Genomic DNA, 26,130 nt, shown 5'->3' with positions numbered 1-26,130 from the left:
TATTAATCTTTAATAGCGCTGTCAAAATTGAAAGCAATCAAAACAACTGCTTTATAAAGCACTCCGCTATCTTTGTTTAATTGGTCACATGACTGCATCACATGACTAAAATGCGTCATCGATTTAGTAAGTCTGCGTTTTGGAGTGTCCACACTGTGACCGGACAGCTCTGTTTTGAAATGTATGTGTTTTTGAGAGCGTTTCCAGGACAGACAGCTGTGGGTGGGTCCCTGCTTGACTGGCCCACCACTGCAGCGGGCAGTCTGTCTCGCTGATGGCGGTTTCTGCTCTGTACAAACTCAGGGCCCTTTTAGACTGGGCTTCCTCATCTGAATCAGAGTCTGAAGACAGAGGAGGAGGCTCTTTGTCTTTGTTGGCTCCTTTGTGGTGGCATCTTTACACTGTTCCTGCAGCAGGGCCTCAAGGCTGGGCCAAACCTCTTCTCGCTCTCGCTCTCTAGTCAAGACTGCCTAAACCAAGACCAAGACAATACCAAGACCAGAGGGTCACAGACCGAGTCAAGACCAAGACAAAGTCAAGACAAGACCAAGACATAAAAGTCTTTAAACCGCAGCCAGATGCTGCTTCGTTTACGGGTGTCGGGCATATTTATGTGTTTTTGCAATGCACTCGCACAGCCCTCCTCACTGCTGTCCACTGTCTCACTCAGAAGAGGACAGACCCATGCTCTACTTCAGCGGTCCCCAACCCCCGGGCCTCGGACCGGTACCGGTCCGTGAGTCGTTTGGTATCGGGCCGCGAGAGTTGAGGCTCAGGTGTGAAATGTATTGTTTTCAGGGTTTTTATCGGTTTTCAGCGTTATTTTGTTATCGTTTTTATCGTTTACTCGGTTTTCCTTGGTCTTTTCACGTGTGTTATGAATAAATTTTCTTTTTTTCGGTACCGGTACTAGTTTTATTTTGTTGTATTTATCCGAGACACCTTAAAGTCCGGTCCATGAAAATATTGTCGGGCATAAACCGGTCCGTGGCGCAAAAAAGGTTGGGGACCGCTGCTCTACTTGACTGTCGCGTCTCTCACCCTCTGTTTTTCACATACTGATATTATCCTATATCCTCGTATGAGATTGGCCACAATATGGAGGAATTGGAGCATAGCTGAGCCACTGTGTGAGAGCTGAGCAGCAAAAGGAAATTAAGTGAGGAGCCGGCTCTCGCTCAATGGGAGTCGACTCTGATTCACTACAAAGCACTCTCTAAGCACGGCTCTTAGAGCTGATGCTTTTACGCATGACACATTATTGTACATTACGTTGTGTGTCATGGATACTGTTGACTCCAAATCTCCCGACCACTATGTCGATCTGAGACAGCAAGACCGAGACAGTGAGACCAAAACAAGACCAAGACAAGACCAAGACCATGTAAAAGTGGTCTCGAGACCAAGACCGGTCTCGAGACATCCAACTCTAATAGCTACATGTTGGGATGGGTCCTTTGTGAAGGCAGTCTTACGGTACGTCCACACTAATATGTTTTCGTTTGAAAGCGCATCTTTTTCTCTCCGTTTTGGCCTCCCGTCAACAGTGAAGGAAAAGAGCAACGTTTTGAAAATGCTTACATTTGAAGACGGTGCTTTCGCGTCGCAGTGTGGACAGCGAAAATGCAGACTTTTTGAAAACGATGACGCATTTTAGTCATGTGATGCAGTCAAGTGACCAATTAAACTAAGATAGCAGAGGGCATTATACAGCAGTTGTTTTGTTTGCTCTCAATTTTGACAGCCCTATTAAAGATTAATATCAGTTTGTAGATGGTTCAGATAGCTTTTTTTCCAATCCTTTAATTCTTACTCGCAGCAACAGCTCCACCTCCTTCTTAGTCCATTTAAAAAACTCGGTCCTTTTCTTTGACATTTTGCTGCGGAGTTTCAAGGAGCCGGAAAGTAAATAAACGGCAGACAGAAATGAGGCAGGTCGAATCATCTTGCGTTTCATGCATGCACAGTACTGGAACGTTAGCGTTTTCGGCTGAGTCAATGTGGACGCACAACTCTGTGAAAACGACTGAAAACGATAATGTGGACGCGGAGGGTTTTCAAATCTATCCGGGCTTGTGTGGATGTAGCCTTAAATTTCACTATGTAGTTTGATCATTGCAGACCTCTATGGTGTGATGTGGGTGGCAGAAAACAGGTAAAACCACTGAACATGAGACATATGTCTCACCTCCAAGAAGCTCAGTCACAAACCTGTAGTAGTTCAAGAAAGTAATTATTAATCTACACACTAATTATCAACTATAGAGCTTTTTGAAGAAACAGTAAGAATAAGTTAAAAAAAATAGTTTTATTTACCTGCATGGCTCCAGGACAGTCAGCAGCTTTTGGAGAAGCAACCTCTTGATTCTTTAGTGGACGAGAAACCATATCCAGTGTTTAAAACTGGTTGTGGATGTGAGGTTTTTAAAGTATTTAAAGTGTACAAAATAAAATGTTTTATAAATGTGGCTTGCACTGTTAATGTTTAATAGTCATTAAAACTAGAAAAGTGCTGCATAAACCCCAAACAGGTGTACATTTTGGATTTGCTTTAATAGTTCTCAGTGGAAACAGTTTATAAAAGAGTCAGACAGTGTTTTATTTTACATTTCAGTTTTGATTTTAAAAACATTACTCACATTCCCCAGGAACCAGCCCACTGTGTGGTCACTGACACAGCTTACATTACCATGAAAACAGCAGCACGTATAATCAGAGAAGAGGGCAGGACTTCCTCTTGCCTCATGCCCACTTCTGCTTAAGGACACTATTTCTGTTTTGCATTAGTGTAATGAAATACTTTAAATGAGTCAAGCTCAGCTTTGTCAGTTAAGAAAACCTTAATATTGTATGAATCTGTTTTCTTGGTTGTTTATAAAGTTCTGTACGTAAGATAACCTAAACACTTCACATTTAAAAATTATCCTGAAATTGTGATCTTATTTTGCCTTTTGAGCTGCTCAGTCACGCTGATATTTGTATAATAAATCTTACTGCATGTCTATTTTTTTCAGTTTAGTTTTTGTATAACAGTTCTTTTCATGAAGAAAGTACCTGATGTTTCTGCAGCAGCAGGAGAGTATAAAGATGTCACACCATGCTGTGGTCAGATCTTGTTAAGTTGCTATTTCTGTGTAAAAGGAAGGAAGCAGAAAGAAGAAGTTAAAAAAAGTCTCTTTGTTTCCTTCACAGTTTTTGGTGTCTCGTGTGCTTCTGCTTCACTCTCTCTCTTTAAAGAAAGTTGTAGAAGTTTTCAGACGTGTCACTGCTGGATGTGAGGATGGGAGCCACTTTGCTCTGTGAGCTGGGCCTATTCTGTGAGTACATCACATCTATTACATCTATTGTTTGATTAATACTGATTGATAAGGATGTTTTAGTAAGAAGAACAGAATATGAGTTATTTGTACCATTTCAGGTCATGTGATCAGAAGACTCATGTTTTGTTATTAATATGTTTTTTGATGGTTCACTCTAATCTGAGTCGGTGTGTGGAGCTGGTTTAGTTTATCTAAGAAAGATTTATTGTCATGGTTTGCTGTGTGGCAGGCAGGATGTTGGACCCAAGTGGACTCGTAAACAGAGGAGTAAACTCAAAACGATAGCTTTAACGCTGGAAAACTTCTCATCCAAATACAAAGCAAAACTAGAAACTCAAACACTGGAAAATAAACCGGAAACTGAAAACTAGGAATTGACTTGGAACAGGAAAGAAACACACAGCATTATGAGTGTGCGACATGACAAATGACAGAAAGAAACACAGGACTTAACCCTCTGGGGTCCAGGGTATAATTGGCTGTTTTTGACTTCTTTTGATTTTACCTCTATATTTCACCTTTAAAAACTGTTTATCTTGCTTCGTTTGGTATCATTATTTTCAGCACAACCTCAAATATCTGAAATTTGAGGGTTTTTTTTGGATTTTGGTATACTATATTAGCACAATTGATCTAAATCCAGACAAAAATTTCAAAATCCGAGTAGAAAAAAGTTATATTTTTTACTGTAAAACCCACACACACAAATTCTTTTTACACATACAAATCTTTTTTACACACACGCAAATTCTTTTTACACATACAAATCTTTTTTACGCACACACAAATCTTTTTTACACATACAAATTTTTTTTACGCACACACAAATCTTTTTTACACATACAAATCTTTTTTACACACACACAAATTCTTTTTACACATACAAATCTTTTTTACGCACACACAAATCTTTTTTACACATACAAATTTTTTTTACGCACACACAAATCTTTTTTACACATACAAATCTTTTTTACGCACACACAAATCTTTTTTACACATACAAATTTTTTTTACGCACACACAAATTCTTTTTACACATACAAATCTTTTTTACGCACACACAAATCTTTTTTACAAGTACAAAATATTTATGACCACATTTTGAGCCCATAGTCTACGAATCAAAACAAACACACTGTGTTGGAACGACGATTACAAGATGCTTAAAAGCAGCTCAAAAGAGAATGAACTGTATAGAGACCGATTTCGTCCAGAGGCGAAGCAGCTGTACTTGCAGAAAATAGCGTGCATTGGAAATGTGGACCCGTATGAAATACGGCCGTGGAGTAGAAACCCTGAAGACCAACCGCTATTGACGTAGCCTGACATAGTTCGTACCTTATCTGTGTAGTCAGCGCGTACAAGTCGTCATTCAAACAAAGGTAAGTCAATTCGAGTACTGCGAGTAAAATGCGTTTGATTTCCCTGCAAACATTCACATTAGTGCAGCATAAATTCATTCATGAGGGGAAATTACAGTGAGAACATGTGGAAGCTGTTAGGTGGATAACATAGTGAGTTCAGTGCATTGATGTGACATTGTCCTGAAGGATTTAGTTATTCTCTATGGTTAAAGAAATTGCAATGATTTATTAATGTTTATTATAAATAATTCTAATTATACATCTTGCTTCCATATTTGTATCTTGTGTCACTAAAAATACATTTTATTTTAATTTTATACATTGATCAATGACCTGCAGAATCTCCTTATCATATTGAGTGATTCATAATTGTCACTTTATGCTTTCTCCATCTCTAAAGTGATGACATCCTTGCATTACATACTTTAGGTTCATTTTCTGCAGGCAGGTTTCTGACAGAGAACAGGCAGATTTACACTATAACATGCAGCGTTCTATAGATGGATACATAAAAAAATGAAAAATTACATGTATGTGCTAACTTTCTAAACACTTTGTTACATTTATGATAAAGTAGATTAAAGACATTTATGTCTGCCTTGGCTCATAGTTTTTGTCTTTAAATTAACTTTGTGTGTGTTTCAGGTCCTGCACTCTCAAAGACTGAATGAACCAGCATTGCAGCCATGGGTCACTGTGAGCATCACAGGGAAGGTTGAAGCCGCCCACTGCACCTGTATGGCCGGAGTCCCAGAGACCTGCACCCACGTCACTGCTCTTCTGTTTAAAGTAGACGCAACAGTGTTGAACTGTGGCACAAGGACTGTTACAGATGAACCTGCATACTGGGTTTTGCTGGGTAATGTGACCAAGATACAGCCAGTGGTTGGCCATAAGATAGACTTCTCCTCTTCAGCTGCCCAAAAAAAGGCTCTTGATCAAAACATAAACAGACCATCCGTAGTGACAGGTAAAAGGAGCCATCCTCAAAAAAGAAAAATCCCACCTGCTACTGCTATAATGCTTAATGTTTTATCTAGGGGTCTAGATTTATGCCTGTAGTGCACTGCCGTGTAACTAATTTGCATTTACTGAATATGTACTGACTGAGTACCACTGTTCAAAAGTTGAATAAAGAAACAAACTAATTTTTGCCTCTTTTTTTATTAAATTAAAACCACTTTATAGAACATCACATCCGTTACAGTGTAGAATCCATCATTTATAGTTTACAAATGACAAAATGTTTACATAAAATCATGACAGTGTTTACATGATATCACCCACTACTAACATTACTTTATTTACTGTATCTTTTGAAAAAATACCGCTATTTATACAGCAAAAGACTTAAGAATATTTAACAGGAGCAGGTTTCATTTTTCCCTGGTTTTATTATCACACTGTTCAGCAAACGCAGCAAACCTTCACCATCTTATCCAGAAGGGTCACCTCTTCACCCTCACATGGAAGAAGTAATCTGATTGGCATGGTGGTATGTTTGAAGCAGGTCCCTTGTGTAGCACTGGAACCCAGTCATGATGTTTCATCCATTTCATAGGCTGGTTTGCTGCAATAATGCCAAATAATTAGCAACTCTATAAATAGAAGGTAGTTCTGCAAAATCACTCAGTAGGATGTTTGTTCTGATTTGCTATGAGCTCAGAGCGCATCGAAAATAAAACTAATAGGCTATAAAGAGTGATATGAACATATTTAGAACTTACCGGAATGAAAATGTCTGGAGCACCAACAGATATTTGGAGATGGAAGAGAACTGGATATCAGCTCATCTCACAGCTGCTATCCAGGCTAGACGCCTTCGTTTGGTAACATCGATACACGAGCTGCCTCATGTTGCTTCCAGGTTGGGAAAGAATGAAAAGACAAACCCTTTTCAAGCTTATTCTCTTGCCGGTCGTGCGATCGAACATTGCAGCCGACCACACAGCAAGAACGAACCATGGCTATGCTTTCGCTCCTTTTTCACTTAGACCCCCAAAATGACCAGGGGTGGCGCAAGATGGCGTGTTGAGCAGTCGCACGAATTAGGAGCTCGTTGAACTTGTCCCAGAATTTACTTTGTGTTCATTAGTGTTTCCACTCGAAAGTAGTAAAATGACTGCCCCAAGTATAGTTAAACCTGCTAAATTCAAACTCGACCTCAAAAAACAAGAAACAACATCGCCATGTGATGGAAAGGAAGACAGCAGAGAAGGTACGGATCATGACTACGTAGCAATGGACGTAGCGGTGATGAGCAAAAGGGAACGGGGCAACGATTCGGTTCCATCTACACCTTGTAAGAAGCCTGCAGAAAAGAAAGCTAAGTCAGCAGAGATAAGTGAAAGTGACGAAGTCTCCAATGCTACTATATTGAAAGCGATTCTAAACCTTGAAAAAAGAGTGGACGAGCAGCTAGCTGACCTGAGTGTGCAATGCAAGCAAGCTAGTACGATGCTAGCCAGCCTAGCCAAAGCGGTTCAGTTCAACTCGGAGGAGGTGAAAGAATGTAAACAAAAGGTTAAAGAGTTGGAGAGACGAAACGAGCAGTTGACCAAAGATAACTACGATCTCAAGGAGAGAGTGAGAGAGCAAGAAAGGTACAAAATGAGGTGGTGCCTCCGGATTAAAGGATTAGAAGAGAAAAGAGATGAAGATGTCAGATCGCTGGTTATTGGAATTCTTGGCAAGATCGCACCTGATATGATATCAAAGCTTGAAGAATCTGTGGATGTGGTGCATAGAGTTGGGAAGAAGATTGAGAACAAGGTCCGACATATCATCATTCTGTTTGCTCTGAGACATGTAAAAGAGGAGATTTGGCGTCGCACCAAAGATTCGGCTGTCTGTAAGAACGGGGGTTTCCACTTCGCTGAGGTACTGCCGCGGGAGGACTGGGAGGAGAGGAGGCGGCTGTGGCCGCAAATTGAACAAGCCAGACGGGCTGGGAAACGGGCCTTTTTCCGGGGTCCTCATGGATACATCGAAGGACGGAGGATCGTTGACGTTGAATGAAAGACTTGATGTAAGACTGTATACAGTGGAATATTATTAATGGGACAAAAGAGTTCTACTTAAAGTTAAAGATCATTAGTCACTGAGTTGGTGACAAGTGTTACAATTTAAACTCATATTTATATATTTTTCTTTTCTTTTTTTTAAAAAAGTTATTTTCTTAGCATATTCTTATTATGGTTCACTCAAAAATTTCTTTTGGTTCATTAAACGTTCGGGGTTTGAAGGAAATTGTTAAGAGAAAGGCACTTTTTTTGTTTTGCAAGGGGCAAAAATGTCATTGTCTGTTTTTACAAGAAACTCACTCTGTGGATGCCGATGCTACCTTTTGGGCTAATCAGTGGGGAGACAAGATTCTTTTCAGTCATGGATCTAACAGATCTGGAGGTGTGGCGATTTGTTTTAATAAGTTCCCAGGGGAGATTATAACATATAAAGCTGATAGTGAGGGTCATTGGTTAACTGCAGTCTTGAAGAGCGAAGGTATATTTCTAATTGTTACAAATCTTTATGGACATAATAATGAGGGTCAAAATAAAAGTCTATTGGAAAATCTAACAAATGTTATTTCAGAGTTTAAAGTTATGTACCCCACAGATTACATCCTAGTAGGAGGAGACTGGAACATGACACCAGATGAATGGATGGACAGATGGCCTCCTCGCTTAGGAAGGAGGCAACAGAATAACATTATTGAGAACTTTTCTAGTGATAATAATTTTACAGACATTTGGAGAAGTTTGAATCCTGGAGTTAAGAATTATTCTTGGTTTAAACCTAATGGAGAAAGCAGGTCAAGACTTGATTATTGGTTAGTGAGCGATGACATTTTGAGGTGTACTTCACAATCTAAAATCTCCAAAGCACCCCTTTCTGATCACTGTTTCATCGATCTTGTCTTAGAACCAACAAGGATGAGACGTAGTAGCAGGGGATATTGGAAATTTAATGCCAGCCTTTTAAATAAGGACAAGTATTGTGATAAAATTAGACATATAATTACAGATATAAAAAATGATGACTCAGTAGTGGGTAATATACAGAAATGGGAATTTGTTAAATTCAAAATCAGAGAATTCACTATAAAATTCTGCAAAGAACTGAACAGGGAAAAACGGGAATATGAAAGTAATTTACTTCGTGAAATAACTCAGTGCTGTAGTAAAGAAAAACTAAACGTGCAAGAGACGAATAAATTGATGGCGTTACAAACTAAATTAGACGATCTTTACCTAGAGAAAGCCCACGGTGCCTTTATAAGATCGAGAGCCAAGTGGATTGAGGCAGGTGAAAAGAACTCATCATATTTTAGTAAGCTGGAAAAGTGTAGACAGCAGAGAAATCTAATCTCAAGCTTGTTGATAAATGGGACTGAATGTAAAGATTTCAGAAAGATTGAAAAGGAAGTCTTCACTTTTTATTCCAAATTGTACTCCTCAGAATATTCAGCAGCTGATTCTGATAGTTTCTTTGATAAGATTCATAATCTCATCCCATGTATTGACAAGCCTTTCAAAGATCTGTGTGATTCAGAGTTTAAAATTGAGGAACTGGATTTGGTGGTCATGAAAATGGCATTAAACAAGTCCCCAGGGACAGATGGACTCACTACTAATTTTTATCAATTCTTCTGGAAGGACCTAAGAACTTTATTGTTTGATGCATTAAAGGAATCGATAGAGAAAAAAGAACTGATGCCGAGCATGAAACAAGGGTTGATAACCCTGATTCCTAAATCGGGTAAGGATAAAATAATTTTAGACAATTTAAGACCCATCACCTTACTAAACACTGACTATAAGATCCTGTCTGGAGCTGTAGCTGAGAGGCTAAAGAAAGGCATCTCAAACATTATCAGTGAAACACAATCAGGTTTTTTGAAAGGAAGACTAATTCATAACAATATTAGGCTGGTTTTGGACCTCCTTGAGTACAGTGAATTAATCCAAGAGAGAGGATACATCCTGTTCTTGGATTTTTACAAAGCATTTGACTCAGTTGAACATACGTTCATATTAAAAACTCTGCAGTCTTTTGGTTTTGGAGAGGAATTTATCAATGTTATAGAGATGCTATATAATGACATTAACAGCTCTGTTTTGCTAGAACATGATACATGTTCAAGGTTTGAGGTTAATAGAGGGATAAGGCAGGGATGTAGCAGCTCACCACTTCTGTTCATCATGGTTGCTGAGCTGTTGTCTATTTTGATTAAAAACAGTCACATTGAGGGGTTAACTGTGATGGGTGAACAGATAATAATCAGTCAGCTCGCAGATGATACCACCCTGTTCTTAAAAAATGAGGACCAGATTCCTTTAGCCTTACAGGTGATCAACCACTTCTCCAAAGCTTCTGGCCTACAGCTGAATATTAATAAATGCAAAATTCTAGCTCTGCATGAGTGTACCCTGCAAGCAATAAATAATATACAGATCAAAAAAGAGGTTAAGTATCTGGGAATTGTAATTTGCAAGGATAAGACATCAACAGAAAATAAGAATATCTGTTCCAATATAGAAAAGTGTAAGTCAATTTTAAACAGGTGGCTGCAAAGGGACATAACTCTGTTTGGGAGAATCTTGCTAACCAAAATGGACAGTCTATCCAGACTAATCTATCCAGCCTTTTCTCTGCCCATATCTCCAAAACTAATTAAATCTATAAATAATCTTAATTTTAGGTTCATATGGAGGAACAAATGTCATTATATAAAGAAAAATGATATGATTAAGAATTATGAAGAGGGTGGGGCTAATGCCATTGACTTTGATGTTATGAATGGTGTACTAAAATTGAAATGGTTAAGATCTTTCATTAGGAACAAAAATTCCTTTTGGAATATTATTCCCAGTGTGATTTTTGGCAAAATGGGTGGAATAGACTTTTTGTTACGTTGTGACTTTGATTGCAGTTCGTTACCTGTTAAACTCTCAGCTTTCCATCAGCAGGTCCTTCTCTACTGGAAATTAATCTACAAACATAACTTTACTCCTCACAATACCCCTATATGGAACAACAGGTATATCCGTTTGTGTAGGAAATCTGTGTACATGGATGAATGGAGATCTAAAGGGATTTGGCCTGTAGCTCATTTTATGGATGATAATGGGGTCTTATTAAAACATGAGACGTTTTGTGAGAAATTTGATGTAAGATGTACTGCTAAGAGATATAAATCCCTAGTGAAAGCCATTCCAGTCCCTTTGAGATCAATGATAAAAGAAGATATTGTGCACTCTAAAATTTCTCCTGGACTGAGGCAGCTCTGCATAGCTGGAGTTGAATTTGGTGACAGCAGGTTTACAAACAAAGTGATCAGGAATATTTTGATAAACGAAATTTGCCCTAATCCGGTTAAAAGAAATTATATCCTTAAAGAATTTGAGACCAGGGAGGTTAAGGCGATAAGAAAAAAGTATATTTCACTTCCTCTTTCTCCTAAAGTAAAAGAGGTTCACTTTAAAATCATTAATGAGGTTTATCCAACCAATGAATTCTTAAGACGGAAATTTAACTTAGATGTGAACGCCTGCACATTTTGTGAAAATGATATTGAAAGTCTGGATCACTTGTTTTTCAACTGTGAATCAGTGCACTCCTTCTGGACTGACATGTGGAGCTGGCTACAGTCCAGGAGAATTCAGTTACCACATTTGACGGTGACAGTAATAAAATTTGGAATACTTGCTGAGAATGCAGATTTTGACCTGCTGATTAGGACGTTTTTGTCAATGGGAAAAAATTTTATTCACAAATGCAGATACTTTAAAGCTAAACCATGTATAAACAGATGGCTGAATGACTTTAGACTCTGGGCTAAATCGCTGAAACTTGTGAATAACAAGAAAGCCCATGAACTTGTTGTTTTATTTAAAGAATTTAACCTATGTTAAAAAAAAACAAAAAAACAAAAACTCCCTATTTTATAATCATGACTGCCCTTTTTTTGCTCATGTTATTTTTTGCCTTTGGTTCAAATCCTTCAATGACTGTTCTTTCTTTTTGTGCTAACTCTTTTAGCTTTGTGCTTATTGTTGTTGTTTTTTTGTTCGTTTTGTTTGTTTGTTTGTTTGTTTGTTTTTTTGCTATAATGCTCAACCGAGGATGTAACATAATCGGATTAATGATGGTGCCTTGTATGTTGTACTGTTGTTTTTAAATAAAGTTTAATTTAAAAAAAAAAAAAAAAACTTAGACCCCCAAAATGGCGGATCGGGCCAAAATCCTTTCCACGCCCACCCCCGTGACATCACGCTCCAAAGCCCTATATTTACTAGAGAAACTTGAGTACACAAACCCGCTTCCTCCCCCTAGTGGGGCGGTGGAGCTACTGCACCCCAGCAGTGGCAGCACACTATCTCTCTCTCTATCTCTCTCTTTCTCTCTCTCTCTCTCTCTCTCTCTCTCTCTCTCTCTCTCTCTCTCTATCTATCTATCTTACAGTAAACATGAGGGGCACAGGAACAAAACCCAAGAACTAGAAATCACAAAACAAACAACAACTAAAGCTAGAAATACAGATCCACAAAAAATAAGACTAGTAATAATAAACCAGGGGTAGGTACCTGGTTGCCTTTGGTTGCGTTAAGTTTAGTTTAGTTATGTTTCACTTAGGTCTTCTGTGTTAGCCTGTCATGTTTCCTGTCTTCTGGTTCATGTTGTCAAACTTGTGTTGTCATCCTCTGTTTCCTGTTTTATGATGATTGACAACCTACAGAGACATATTTGAGTGTCGCTACTTTGATAATGTCTGACGTTTCTGTCTTTATTTTAGTGCTCTGTACGCTTCTCTGCACTGGACACGCTCAAGGTGACAAAACACTTTTCACTTTTTTTGTTTTTCATTTATCTTACTTCTGTTTACATACTACTGTTTCAGTCTTAAGCACTTTACATTTTTTCTTTTTATTTATTTATTTATTTATTTATAATTTTGTGAATATAAACAAAGGTTGTGCCTTCAACAGTACATAAAGTGTTTCAGATTGTTAACTGTGTGGTTGTGTTGGATTCTAGATGCTGTGTTAACTATTGAACCCAAATCGTCCAGTTTTTTCATCGGAGAGTTTGTTACCTTCAAATGTGACATGAATGAAGGAGAAGACACTGACTGGTATTACAAAACCAACAGGGATGGTCAAGAAGTTTTCTCCTACAGGACAAACAAAGACTCCAAATTAGAAATTACATCTACACATGACAGTGGTGAATATCAGTGCATTGGTGACAGGAAGAGCTCACATGATAAAAAGAACAGTAATACTGTCTCTATAACTGTATTAGGTAAGTCTTAAGTGACCGACAGCATAAATGTATGATCCCTGTTCAAATACTCAACTGAACAACATTTAATTAAATTTGTCATTGAAACTTGAACTTTAACCAGGACCACTGTAAAGTCAGTGCGTCAATACTCACAGACTCTGCAAGTTGTCATTAACAAAATTAACAAATTGAGTTTTAACAACAGAGTCAATCGTGGATGAAATTAAATTAAATTACATTTCTAAAGGAAAAGAAGAAACAAGCTTCATGAAGTTTAAAGTGATGATATTACTGTTATCTAAACCAACTAACCAGCATTAGTTTACATTCAGGGCTATAGAATGGACAAACATTTAGACCGTGGTTATTTAGAGATCTACAAATATAAACATAAATATAAACTGTATTGTTTTTAATGTTCCTATGTTTTTATAATGAATCCCATACTTATTTTTCTTCCTCTTTCATAACAGCAGATAAACCCAGGGCCACACTGACAGCAGGAACAACAATCATACCAGTAGAGGGTAGTGTGACACTGACCTGCTCTGTGCAGAGCTCTGATGGATGGAAATATGAGTGGTTCAGACGAACCCAAACAACCTCTGACGTTCAAATCAGAGATCAACAAAACAGAGATATCAGAGTATCTCAAGGAGGAATCTACAGCTGCAGAGGAACAAGAGGAAACCCAGTTTACTATACTGATATAAGTGATGATGTCACCATTGAGATAACCTGTGAGTTCAGTAATTCTTTTTAAAAATTTATTTTTTGGACTACATGTTTCTATTTGTATCTCAACTGTTAATATGTGTAAACAGTTTCCAATAAAGTTGTTGTAAAACAACAACCCAACTGGCCTCAGATATTCAGAGGTGAGACGATCACTCTGACATGTGAGGTGCAGGAAGGAGGTGAAACCACTGAGTGGGAGTATGAATGGAGAGGACCCAGGACACCCACACAGTGGACACACAATAATGATGTGACATTCAGAGTTTCTGAGTCCAGCAGTGGAGACTACATGTGTAAGAGTCGACGCAGAGATGACTCATATTCTTCAACAGAGTGGAGTGAAGCCTTCACATTGTCAGGATCAAGTAAGTCATGTTTGTTGTGTGAGCCCGGACCATCCCAGCCTTGCCGTATTGGCCTATTTGATTCACATTTTATTGTTTATTTTATTTTATTTTATTTTCACTTGCTAAATACGGGACAGACTTGACTGGGGAAAAGAAAAGGGAGAAAGAAAGAGGGAAAGAAAAAAGGCGGTGAAGAGGAACTGTGATAAAGGGCAAAAAACAAAAACCAACAAAACAAACAGACAAAAATACATATATCAATCACCTGGATCACCTGTTGAGAAAGAAAAAAGACAAAACAAGCTGCCCCAGGCTCCAGGCCCCGACAAGCAGCCACCAGGAGTGAGCCGGTGCATACCTTGATGCCCATCCCCGGACACAAAGAACCAGGGCGTCTTCCACTTGCAGGGGAAGTGGTGGGGGGAGATATGCCTCCATACCTTGGAGGGCCTGAGATGTCCCCAGAGAGGTGGCGTCTGATACCCAACCTGACATACAGACACAGACAAACAGGCACACAGAGATACAGACATCCATTCCCACTCTCATGCTCTCATATGCAATTACTCAGCATATCCTGGTCTTTTCTGTTACAGTGCGTTCACACCAAACGTGATAGACGCGACCAAAAAGTGCCAGACGCCCCTAGCTGGTCGCGTGCACATTCGCACCTCGAAGCACGTTCAAAGCGAACTGGTCGTGCTTTAAAATATGCAATTTTCACGCGCATGAAGCAGAAATGTGGGAGGAAGTAGTGCCAGACACAGTAGCGGTTTTTGATACGGGCAACACGGGCGGTTGCCCAGGGCGGCATCGTGGTGGGGGGTCACGCTGGGCCACCTGGGCCAAAAGTGCCAGGGCCAATTTCTTGTCCAGTCCAGTCCTACTCCATGTTGAGAAGATAAAATTTTCTTTCTCACGTGATTTTCCATAGAAATGACAAACTAATCAAAATGATATGAGATAGGAGTGATGAACAGATGATGTGACATTCAGATCAAAGTTTCTTTTGTATCGCTATTCAGGTAAATAATCACCAGAGAGCAGGATGGTGTAAAACAAGTGCAATCTTTTTACTTTTTATTAGGAATAGTGATATTGTAAATAGTACTATATTTTTAGGTTTTAAAATGTTCCTAAATTATGTGGATAAATCTGTATAAATACATCTAATTAAAACCTGGTATTATTACAGCAGCACCTGAGCCTGAAAGCTCTTCATTTCTCACTCCTTTGATCGTTGGACTTGTTTGTGGAATTTTACTGATTCTTCTTCTGCTGCTGTTGTGTCGCTTCAAACAGTCAAAGGGTGAGACCATTAACCATCTGATATTAAACTAGATATGATGTAAATAATAAAATTCACATATGTATCTTCAACGCTCCATGTACCAGAACAATTTACTATATAACACTGAAATTTTCTTTTCTTCCAGATTCATTCTTTACCAGGTTGGTTAGAATCTCCCCTCTCCTGTACTAGAACTACATCCTGTGTTTCTTATTAAATCTACAGGTTTACTACTTTTTCTTTTTGTTCCACCAGGACTCGGAGCACAAATCAGAGCTCTGCAATGAACCACGTGATCAAGGATGAAGCTCAACACAGTCAACATGCTTCTACTCTTCGAGGTCAGCCTGATCCATGACAAGTTTTATTGTTGTTGCTTTATTTATTTACTGACAGATTTTCAAACTCCAAGTCCAATTTATCCGTTTCTAGTTTGCTGCTTTAGAAGATGATCAAATTCATACATAAGAATTTCATTTTTTAACCTATCATTGGCTTGTTTTTGTAGGTGATGCTTGTGTTTATGAATCAATCAAAGACCACGATGACACACAAAATGGTAAAGTAGATACAGTAGCATTGACATATGAAGACTATGTGATTATTTATGTTTAAACATGGAAGTTTTAGAAATCAGCTGCACACAGATAAGAATTTAAAGAAGTTGGACACCTGGTCCTTCCGGTGTAACTTTAAGACCAGTCTGTCCTACAAAACGTAAACCACTGTGAATCTGTTTTATGAATCCATCTCATTCCTCCTGACTGATTGTTTTCTAGTTTTGCTTTTTGCTGGTGTTCCTGTCACCACTGGTAGTATGAGATGGTACACCACCTGCAGTCCATTCAGGTAGACCAGCTCGTTCAGGGCGACACATTCAGCGCACTCTCAGGAAAGTGCTGTGACATATTAGGAGATGATCTGTAACACAAGCAGAGCTGAGCATCGGGGCCATAAGGGCTTTAACCAAGCAGCATGTGCATGTTTCTGGTCAAACTATAAGAAACAGACTCCCTGTTTATAACCTGAGAGACTAACATCCTTAACTAATACCACAGCCCAGCAACGTGCCACTCAGGTGAACAGTAGCACAAAGGAAAACTAGAGAAAAATAAGTGAGGAGGGATAAGGAGAGAGCGATGACCTGTGGCCACCACCTGTACAAACACTTATTTTTTGGCAGTTGCCTTGTTGTTGCCTCTCCAGTGCACCTCTTGTCACTTTGATTTGCACCAAAGCAGCTAAAACGGATTCAGATGGGTTTACACTTCCTAAATAGACAAATTGTTATCCTTGATGTTTATCTCACTCTGTGTTATGTCGGTTTGGTAGATTTTGGTATAGTTCAATAAAATTCCTTTTTTTTTTTTTACCTCTGTACTATCTAGCATGTAGGTATGTAGATATGTAATAAACATTATTATTATATTAGTGTGAGTGTAATATTTTCACCTATAAGCATTGCATGTAATTCATTTCAACCCTGTTCTTATCAGAAATAAGAGAATAGAAGAAACATGTGAGGAGGCTGTTGATTAGATCAGATTATTGTTTTCAAAGGACATAAATGGTATGAGCTACATTCCCTCACTGGAATTTAGGTTCTGACAGAGATGGAGGAAAAGTGAAGAGTGATCCTTAAGGTTTGGATTTGAGCTTAGTGAAAGGGTCGTGCTGAGCAGGGATGAAGGAGGGTTGAGCTGATGTGAAACTGAATTGAGGGCTAACAGGTTTTCATAGAAATGTTTTTATACATGACAGAAACATCTCATCTTTAATAGACCTTCAATAGGTTTAGATGATCAGTGTGGTGTCGACTGACAGAGATATGAATGTAATGAAAAATTAACACACTTCACCCTTTTTTTTTTATCCTGATCATCTGTCCGTCCTCTTTCAGATGGCAGTGTGTTGTATGCACAGGTCTCCCACGATAGAGCTAAAACCAAGAAAGACAACGGTGAGTGAAGTAATAAGATTTTTTTTCTTTTTTCTTGTTTTTTATGCATCAAGCAATCCTCATTGACTACACCATTATTTCATCATTTTAAGAGGGTAGTGATGATATTGGTTACATAAATACATAAATTTCCCTCACTGGATTGTAGAATCACTGACTTTAATGACCAGGGGTGGAGGAGGGTTGAACTGAAGCTTTTTATCCTGATCATCTGTCCATCTTCTTTTAGATGACAGCCTGTTGTATGCACAGGTCAATTACAATAAAGCGAAACCGAAGAGACACAAAGGTAAGTAATGTAATAAAATAAGTACCTAATTTCATGCTTGCTTCGAGTTTTAATTATTTTTACACAAGAAGAAAAAGTTGTAAAAATAAATCAAGTTGTCACTTTGAACAAAGAGGCACTTGCAATGACATTTGACAAATCATTTCTTTGCAGGAAAACCAGCTCCTGCAGCAGCTGATGAAACAGTTTATTCTGAAGTTAAATCACAAACAGCTCTGGGTAACTGTGCAGAAATAAAATAGCTTACATGTTGTGATTTGTTGCTGTAACGATGAACTCAAGTACTCAAGTTTTTAGGGAGTAAATTTAGTTCCAAATCACCTTTAATGACTGAATTATGCTGCATCATTTCTTTCAGATTAATAACAAGATCTGCAAAACCAACTGGATCAGTGACAAAACTGAGTTTCATTTGAATTTAAGAGAGCATTAGAGAAATTGAGATTATGCACTGTTTTATAAAATAAAGTAAAATAAGTAAAATCTTTCATCATAATAGCCCAAGTGATAATCTGGCTTTGAGACCAGGATGCTTCGCACACATGAACATTCACTGAACTGCAAGTGTTGTTACATGTTCACTGCTAAATAAATAAAATAAATAATAAATAAATAAATACAAATACAAATAAACAACATCTTGAAATCAAAATAATCAACCTACAGGGGGCTGAATTTTGATACACATCAAAGTGAAAAAAAAATGATGTAGACCATTTTGTTGAAATTTCATTGCACCAACTCAAAATTATACTGAGTAGTCAGTTTGTCTTCCATGGACTTGTATGCTTTCCTGACAATTTTGGAGCATACTCCACAAGAGATGATGGTGTCCTGGGGATCTCCTCCCAGATCTGGACAAGGGCATCTGAGCTCCTGGACAGTCTGAGCTGCAACCTGGCAGCTTCAGATGGAGAGGAGCATAATGTCCCAGTTGGATTTTGGTCAGGCGAGTGTGGGAACCAGTCAGTGGTATCAATTCCTTAATCCTCCGGGAACTGCCTGCATACTCTCGCCACATGAAGCTCGGCATTGTCATACCAGGAGAAACCCAGGACCCACAGGCACCAGCGTAGGATCTGACAATGGGTGACAAACTCTTGAGACTGTGCTAGCAAACCTGACAATTGCACACATTGAACTGGCAACCTAGAGAAGCTAGACTGCCTGTACAATCTCTGTAGCATCCAGGGATTGTCTCATCTCATCCTACCAGTAACGATGATCACTCTAGCCAAAAGTAAAACTAGTGAAAAAGACAGATAGAAAATATGGGAAAGGAAAAAATGCCAGTGACCTCTAGTTGTAAAATGATTCCTGATTTGGGATGCACCTTTTGTTAACTGCATGTTTTGCTACTTCACAGAGCAGAGATGTCTAAGTGGTGTGATGCTTTACTTGAATTAAAAGTAATTCTTTTAATTTTTTTTGAGCAGTGCATATTTACAGATGTTTTCTGTGTCTTGTCTAAAATCATTTGATGTGTATGATAAGCATACATGTTTATTTTCTCCTGGATGAATTAAGCATCACTTGACATATTTCTATAAAATTGTTTTTCTTCTTTTAACAGTTTTAGGAAAAGATCAACTTTTTGTTCTTTTTATTTTAAGTAAGCTGCCTGCAGAGGCAGTTTTATTTTCTGTCAGTGTCAGACTTAGTTCTTCCTCTCAGCTGTTACCAGGTGCTTGTTGTTTATTGCAGGGTGTTTAACTTACAAAATAAAGCATATTAAGGTGACTGTTATTGTGAATTGTTGTTAAATAAACAAAACTGATTTAAATTGACTCAAATGCTTGTGTTCTAAACCAGCAAAGGAAGTAAAGTGGCATTAGATCATACATAGCTTAGGGTGGGGATATTCATAAACCCCACAACTGTACATGGAAAGAAAAGGACAGAAATTATAACTTTATGTACAGTCTGACTACAGGATTTACTCTGTTAAAAATAGGAGCCTATATACCTCTGATATCAATTTTCAGAGGTAACCAACAAATAATTGTATTTTTGATCGGAAGGTTGGTGGTTTGATCTCTGCCTCCCCCAATCTTCATGCTAAATATCCGAGGGTAAGACACTAACCCCAAGTTGCAAGTCCCACAGTCTTGCAACTATTGATACCTTAATGTTGATCAAGGTACTTGTTCTTTAGACGCACTCAGTGATACAGTATTTATTTATTTGTTTGTTTATTTGTTCAGTTTCAGAAAAAATACATTATCTGGTATTTTCCTGTAAATATAAAAAGATTGTCTCATTCTTGGATTTAAAACAAGGAGCAGGATTGTCAAAGCGTTTAGACAGCAGATATGATGAATCAAAGGTAATATATAAAAACATTAATAATTGCGGTACATCAATCTAAAATCATAATAATAAATGAAGTTTTGACTTTCTTCTGAGCTTACAAATAAACACCCAATAAGTTAGTCTCACCTCTAACTGAAGTAGAGGCGTGACTTCTGTTTTCAATAATTTTCATGTAAAAGCCCTTTGATTATTTTATCATTTCTTATTTGGCTTCTCTGTGAAATCCTGTTCTGTTTGTGCAACCACAAAATGCTCAGTGTGAGTCTTCTACTCATTCATCCATTTTCTGTGGGTCAGAATTTCCCAGTTCTTGGGTCACAGAGGGGCTAGAACCTCTTCCATGTGCCATCTTTCAAGATGCAACACCGCACCTTTTCTTAACTTTAACTTTTTTTAGACTTTCAAACTTTATTTCACCTTCCTCTAGTTACTCTAGTTATACCTCTTAGATATAGCGATACAAGATACTTGAAATGTGCAATTCACTTGTATTTTTATTTTTATTCCTATTTATTCTATTTATCCCCTTCGTATATTTTATTTATATATGTCTCTGTATTTATATATGTGTGTGTGTGTGTATATATATATATAATATTCTGTAACTCTGTAACTTCTGTCGGTGCTGTGCTTTTGGAAATAGAATTTCCCAGAGGAACCCACCCGAGGGATTAATAAAGTTATATCTTATCTTATCTTATCTTATAAGTTCAGGACATGGTGTACCCTGATCTGGTCACCAGTCTATCACAGGGACAACAGAGAAAGAAGGAGACACCTCTTACTGTTGTTCTCTGACATGAAGACCTTGTCTTCTGTGTAGTTCCATGGTAACGTGGTTCTGCCAGAAACCAAACAGTCTCCCTGTCACGGTCCCTGAGTTTCTCTCACGATGGCCTTTTGCCTCTTTCTCTCTCTCTCCTGTTGGTGCTTGTCTGTGTGTGTTCGTGGAGGTGTGTTACCTTTGTACAGAGGTAGCTCCGCTCAATGTCTCTGCCTCCTCACTGGCTGCTAACCTGTAGAAGATCAGCTGATCATACTGATGTACAGCTCATTGCTCATCAAGCTGACTATTTCAGACTGACAGAAGCAGACACTCAGTTGTTGCCATATTATTGTGTCAGTGAGGTACGTGCTCATCCTCTGTCTTGTATGATTTTCTGTTTCTCTTTACGTTGGAATAATCAGTCTGTCTGTGCAAATCTCTCTGTGTGTATCGAGCCGTGTGAGATTAAAACAACAGTGTGTGTTTACCCTTGGAAATACTTTGACCGCCTCTCCCAAATCTTTAATGCATTCACCTGCTGCTTTGCCTCTGTTTTATTGACTTAGCTGTAAATAACCCTGTTACATATTCCCCAGTGCTCTGTGAGTGGGTTTATCATTCTGCTTTTCCCCTTTTTTTCCGTATTTAGCAAAGTGAAAATAAAATAAAATAAACAATAAAAGGTGAATCAAATAGACCATTACGGCAAGGCTGAGATGGTCCATTTGGTAAAGTAAATCCGTTGGGCATCTTTCTTCGCCTTTAGGCAATAATTCTGATGGCAAAAGAGCCAAACGGGACAGGCAAAAAATAAATAAATAAATAAATCATGAATTAACTTACATTTTTTGGAAAGCTGGGTTCAAAAAGTAACACATCCTTCATTGATCTATCACTCTGGAAAGGGTTACAAAGCCATTTTTAAGGCTGGGAAAAAATGGGAAAAATTTAGAAACTTGGAAGAGTGGCAAACCTTCCTAGAAGTGGGCGGCCTACCAAAATTACTCCAAGAGCGCATCAACCCCTCACTTAGGAGGCAACAAAAGACGACTGAACAGCATCCAAAGAACTGTAGATCTCACTTTCCTAAGTTAAGTTCAGAGTTCATGATTCAACAATAAGAAAGAGACTAGCAAAGAACACAAAATGTCTCATAATTGTCAGAAAGGAGAAGAAAAAAATAAAATAAAATAAAGGAGTTTGGATTTGTGGGACACTTTACATTCATAAAGCTCAGCTTAAAATTTAAAGGGAGGTATTTTTACTTATAGATTTAACTCTTGCATGAAAAAGTGCAGGATTACCAACAGCTGCTGTGTTTGGTAATGATTTTGTGTGCTGGTGATTAGTGTGCACCAGCAGTTTATGACTGCAATGTACCAGTGGTGGCCTACTGGATGATCATATCGATGACAGGAGGGAAATAACAGTCTATTGTCTGGTTTGCTAATATTTTTTTTTATCTCTGCAGTTATACCTCTATGTCAGTTTGAACCCATCTAATATATGTATTTTGTAGACTTCAAATGTTACCTTAATGACCCAACAACAAATGTGTGTAAGGGTAGGTTTTTTTTTTTTTTTTGGTGATAAAGCTCCTATCAAACAAAGCAAACAGACAAGTAGGAGGCAAAGATGAGACACTTGTGTGATGCTAGTAATGGTTTATGAAAAAGTCAATTTAACACATCAGCATACAGTGCATTCAGCCTTGTTATGGTATATATGCATTTAATTTTCCTTAGACACTCTGAATAATGGCTGATTTAGATTTCTCTGTTGAATCTTCGTAAAGCCTATGATGTAACCTACATAAGTTGCCAGCATTTATGGTTGTGTGTGGTACATTATGTGTTCCTGTCCTGGTGTTTTATATGTGGCGTCAACCATAATGGAAACAAACAAAATGCCAGAATTGTTTTTTTTCCTTCTTTTTTTTTGTTTTGTTAATTGAAATCCTGGGATTAAACTGTTTGCTTGTTTTTTAAAGTTTGCTTTAAAAGACTGGAGGTCTTTCAAAGTTCTTCTTTGGATGTTGTTAAGCCTTTTATTCCATTCTCTGTCAAGATGATGCCACACTGCTCCAGTAGTCTTGAGTTTTGGGTTCTGAGTTGACTTTTCTAGACTAAATTCAAAGTCTAGAATTTAAAGGAGCTGTTTGAGGCAGAAACAACATGAACTCAGTTTCCTGTTAGAAAACGATGGAGATGGGATGTTCATTAAATTGTTTGTTCTTCAATTAACCTATTATTACTTTGATTCATAAACACATAGAAGGTGTAGACTATAAACTTGTAGACTAAATTTCCATTTATATTTATGTTTATACATGTTATGTCATTTCACCAATTTTACATTTTCCTTAAAACTATAAAGAAATGGAACATGGCTTAAGATTCTGGATATTGTTGTTTGAGATTTTTGTTATTTATTCGATCCATCCATCCATTCGCTTCCACTTATCCTTTTCAGGGTCGCGGGGGGCGCTGGGGCCTATCCCAGCTGTCATAGGGCGAGAGGCAGGGTACACCCCGGACAGGTCGCCAGTCTGTCACAGGGCCAACACACAGAGACAGACAACCATTCGCGCCCACATTCACTCACAGATTCACACCTATGGGCAATTTGGTTTAACCAATTAACCTATCCCCACAAACTGCATGTCTTTGGACGGTGGGAAGAAGCCGGAGTACCCGGAGGGAACCCACGCAAACACGGGGAGAACATGCAAACTCCACACAGAAAGACCCCGGCCTGATGGTGGAATTGAACTCAGGACCTTCTTGTTCAAGTTAAAAAAAATTGGTTCACTAAAAAAACACAAATTGTTAAGTTATCAGCACTGACCATCAAAAAATACCAGAAACATTTAACTAATATTTAACATTTCTGAGCTTTGTGTCTTCACTGCATGTTGTTTTCAGATGTTAATTCAGCAGCGTCTCTCACAGTGAGTCCTGACAGAGTGCAACACTTCACCTCTGACTCTGTCTCACTGACCTGTGAGGGAAACTTCACTGAGTGGAGAGTGAGGAAGTTCTCTGATAATGGCCAACTGAATTTTTCTAACTGCAGCAGAATGACTGGATCTACAAACAAAATCACCACATGAGAGTCAGATATTGCAGTGTACTGGTGTGAATCTGAATCAGGAGATTTCAGCAATGCAGTCAACATCACTGTACACGGTATGTAAATGATTGCCCCAATTACCTGCTGTAAGTCATTGTATGTGAAAACGAAGACCTACATATTTTTCTCAGTAGTTCAGACATGTCCCCTCTGTGAATCACCACTGTATCACAGTACAGGGGTTACATTCTGCTGGTAGACTCTCTCAAGGCAAATTGGTCCTGGGTGGGGCGCCAGATGTAGAATAATTCTGAAAACTCCTATGATGACCACCTACCAGAAATCAACAGTCAATTTTATCATTTAAATTTTTTGTATATTCTGGACAATCGGGTAAAGAAATGAGCTGAGCTGTCAACTGATTACCACTTTTGAGTTGGTGACACCATAAGATGCTGGACACCTGTCAAAGTGTCCTGCATCCTATCAAGGATATTTGAGGGTAAGTGGGAATTTGCCCAACCAATCTGCATTTGCTTTGTGGAATTAGAGAAAGCACTTGATTGCATCTCTCGGGGTATCCTGCATGGGATACCTGGCTCGTTGTCACAGCCTATTCAGTCCCTGTATAACCACAGTGAGACCATGGAAGAGTGGCCAGGGGAAGCAAGTCTGGACTTCTCTGTCTAGACTCTTGCCTACAAAAAAACCACCAAAACTCAGATCTGGTTCTCTTTGTCATATTCAGCTGAATGTAGAGTAAATTTAAATTCCAGACTTGATATTGTGCAATATCCCATATATTAATATATGGGATATTGCACAGTGGCAGGAATGAGCAGCAGTACAAACTGAACAGTGCAAAAGTTTTTTAGTGGCAGTTGTTACAGTATTGCACTTTTTTAAATATAAATACCAATAAAGTGGAGTGACCAGTGTAGATTATACAGAGTACTTGTGAAGCTGCAGGGTAGCTTCTGAGTGCGTCCTGTGGACTGTGCTGTGTGTGTTTAAGTGTTGTGGTTGAGGTGTCGTATGGCTTGGTGGTAAAAACTGTTTTTAAGTCTTGTAGTCCGAGCAGACAGACTCCTGTAACGTCTGTCAGATGGTAACAAGGAGAAGAGCTGATGTGCTGGGTGGCTGTGGTCCTTGATGATGCTGTGTGCTTTACGGAGGCATCGCTGAAGATAAATGTCCTGAATGGCAGGAAGCCTCATGCCAGTGATGTGCTCTGCTGCCTTCACCACCCTCTGTAGTGATTTACGGCTGCTGGCAGAGCAGCTTCCGTACCAAACTGTAATGCAGCTCGTCAGCAAGCTCTCGATTGCTCACCTGTAGAAATTTGAGGTGATGTTGGCATTCATGCCAAACTTCCTCAGCCTCCTCAGGAAGTAGAGTCGCTGGCGAGCTTTCCTGATAGCAGTGTCTGTGTGAAGGGTCCAGGAGAAGTCCTCGGTGATGTTGACTCCAAGGAATTTGAAGCTGCTGACCCTTTCAACCTTGGTACTGTTTATGTGGATGGGCTGGTGTTCCCTGACTGGTCGTTTCCGGTAGTCCACTATCATTTCTCTAGTTTTGCTGATGTTGAGAGTCAGGTTATTTTCCAGACACCACTCGTACAGTGCCATCGTCTCCTCTCTATAGGCCGTCTCACTTCTTATCTCTAACTTTGTGCAATTCATTTTGTTGTTGTTGTTAAGGCTCTTTCAATCCCTAATAGTGTGACCAGAACTAATGTGATTTGACTGTTTTGCAGATTATGATCCTATCCTGGTGAATCTTGTTCATCCTGTGACTGAAGGAAGTTCTGTTAGTCTGAGCTGCAGTTCAAGAGAAAAAATACTTTCCAATGTGTTTTTCTATCACAATGACAAACTTATTCAAAATGATACCCAAGGGGAGCTGAAGATCTCTGCAGTGTCAGAGTCTGATGAAGGTTTCTACAAGTGTCAGTACTCAGGAAGAGAGTCAGCACAGAGCTGGATGTCAGTTAAAGGTGAGCAGGATCAAAACATTTTATTTTTCATGACCTATTGTAGGTGGCTTATTCAAATATATTTACAGTAGATACCTTGTCTACTGCACTATAATATGATCTTAAAAGAGGCATGTATTTTTTTTTAAACAATACTGTGGTTGACACAAATGCCTAACATGTATATATCTTCAGCGGTTGGGGTCCATTTTTCGTGAAAAGGCTTTTTGAGTTCCGCACTGGTAGAAACCTTGTGGTTTCTGCCAGACAGACTGGATTTTCTCTTCAGTGGGAGGCAACCAGCACTTAAGTGATTAAGGGGTATTGCAAGCTTGGAATAGTCTTTTATAAACCTCCTGTAATATCCACTGAACCCAAGGAAAGACTTAAGCTACTTGATGTTAGC

The 26,130-nt window shown here is 38.7% G+C and overlaps 1 protein-coding gene across 2 annotated transcripts; it reads left to right on the top strand.

Moving 5' to 3' along the window:
- Positions 1-3,252: 3,252 nt before the first annotated feature.
- Positions 3,253-19,381, top strand: LOC146390959 (uncharacterized). Of its 2 annotated transcripts, XM_084923860.1 has the most exons (13): positions 3,253-3,317; positions 12,483-12,518; positions 12,725-12,991; positions 13,447-13,713; positions 13,798-14,076; positions 15,254-15,367; positions 15,495-15,510; positions 15,605-15,690; positions 15,858-15,908; positions 17,250-17,309; positions 17,539-17,598; positions 17,752-17,817; positions 17,957-19,381. In XM_084923860.1, exons 1-13 carry the CDS (start codon positions 3,281-3,283, stop codon positions 17,959-17,961), a joined length of 1,344 nt encoding a protein of 447 aa, XP_084779986.1. In that variant the 5' UTR covers positions 3,253-3,280; the 3' UTR covers positions 17,962-19,381. The 2 variants fall into 2 exon arrangements, with proteins under 2 accessions (XP_084779986.1, XP_084779985.1); XM_084923859.1 differs by having other exon boundaries at positions 17,752-19,381.
- Positions 19,382-26,130: the final 6,749 nt, after the last annotated feature.

This window comes from Perissodus microlepis, chromosome 3 (genome assembly GCF_051167445.1).
Source record: "Perissodus microlepis isolate ML-2025 ecotype Zambia chromosome 3, ASM5116744v1, whole genome shotgun sequence".
NCBI lineage: Eukaryota > Metazoa > Chordata > Actinopteri > Cichliformes > Cichlidae > Perissodus > Perissodus microlepis.
Note: the sequence above shows the minus strand (reverse complement) of the source record. Positions and strands in the feature narration are given on the sequence as shown.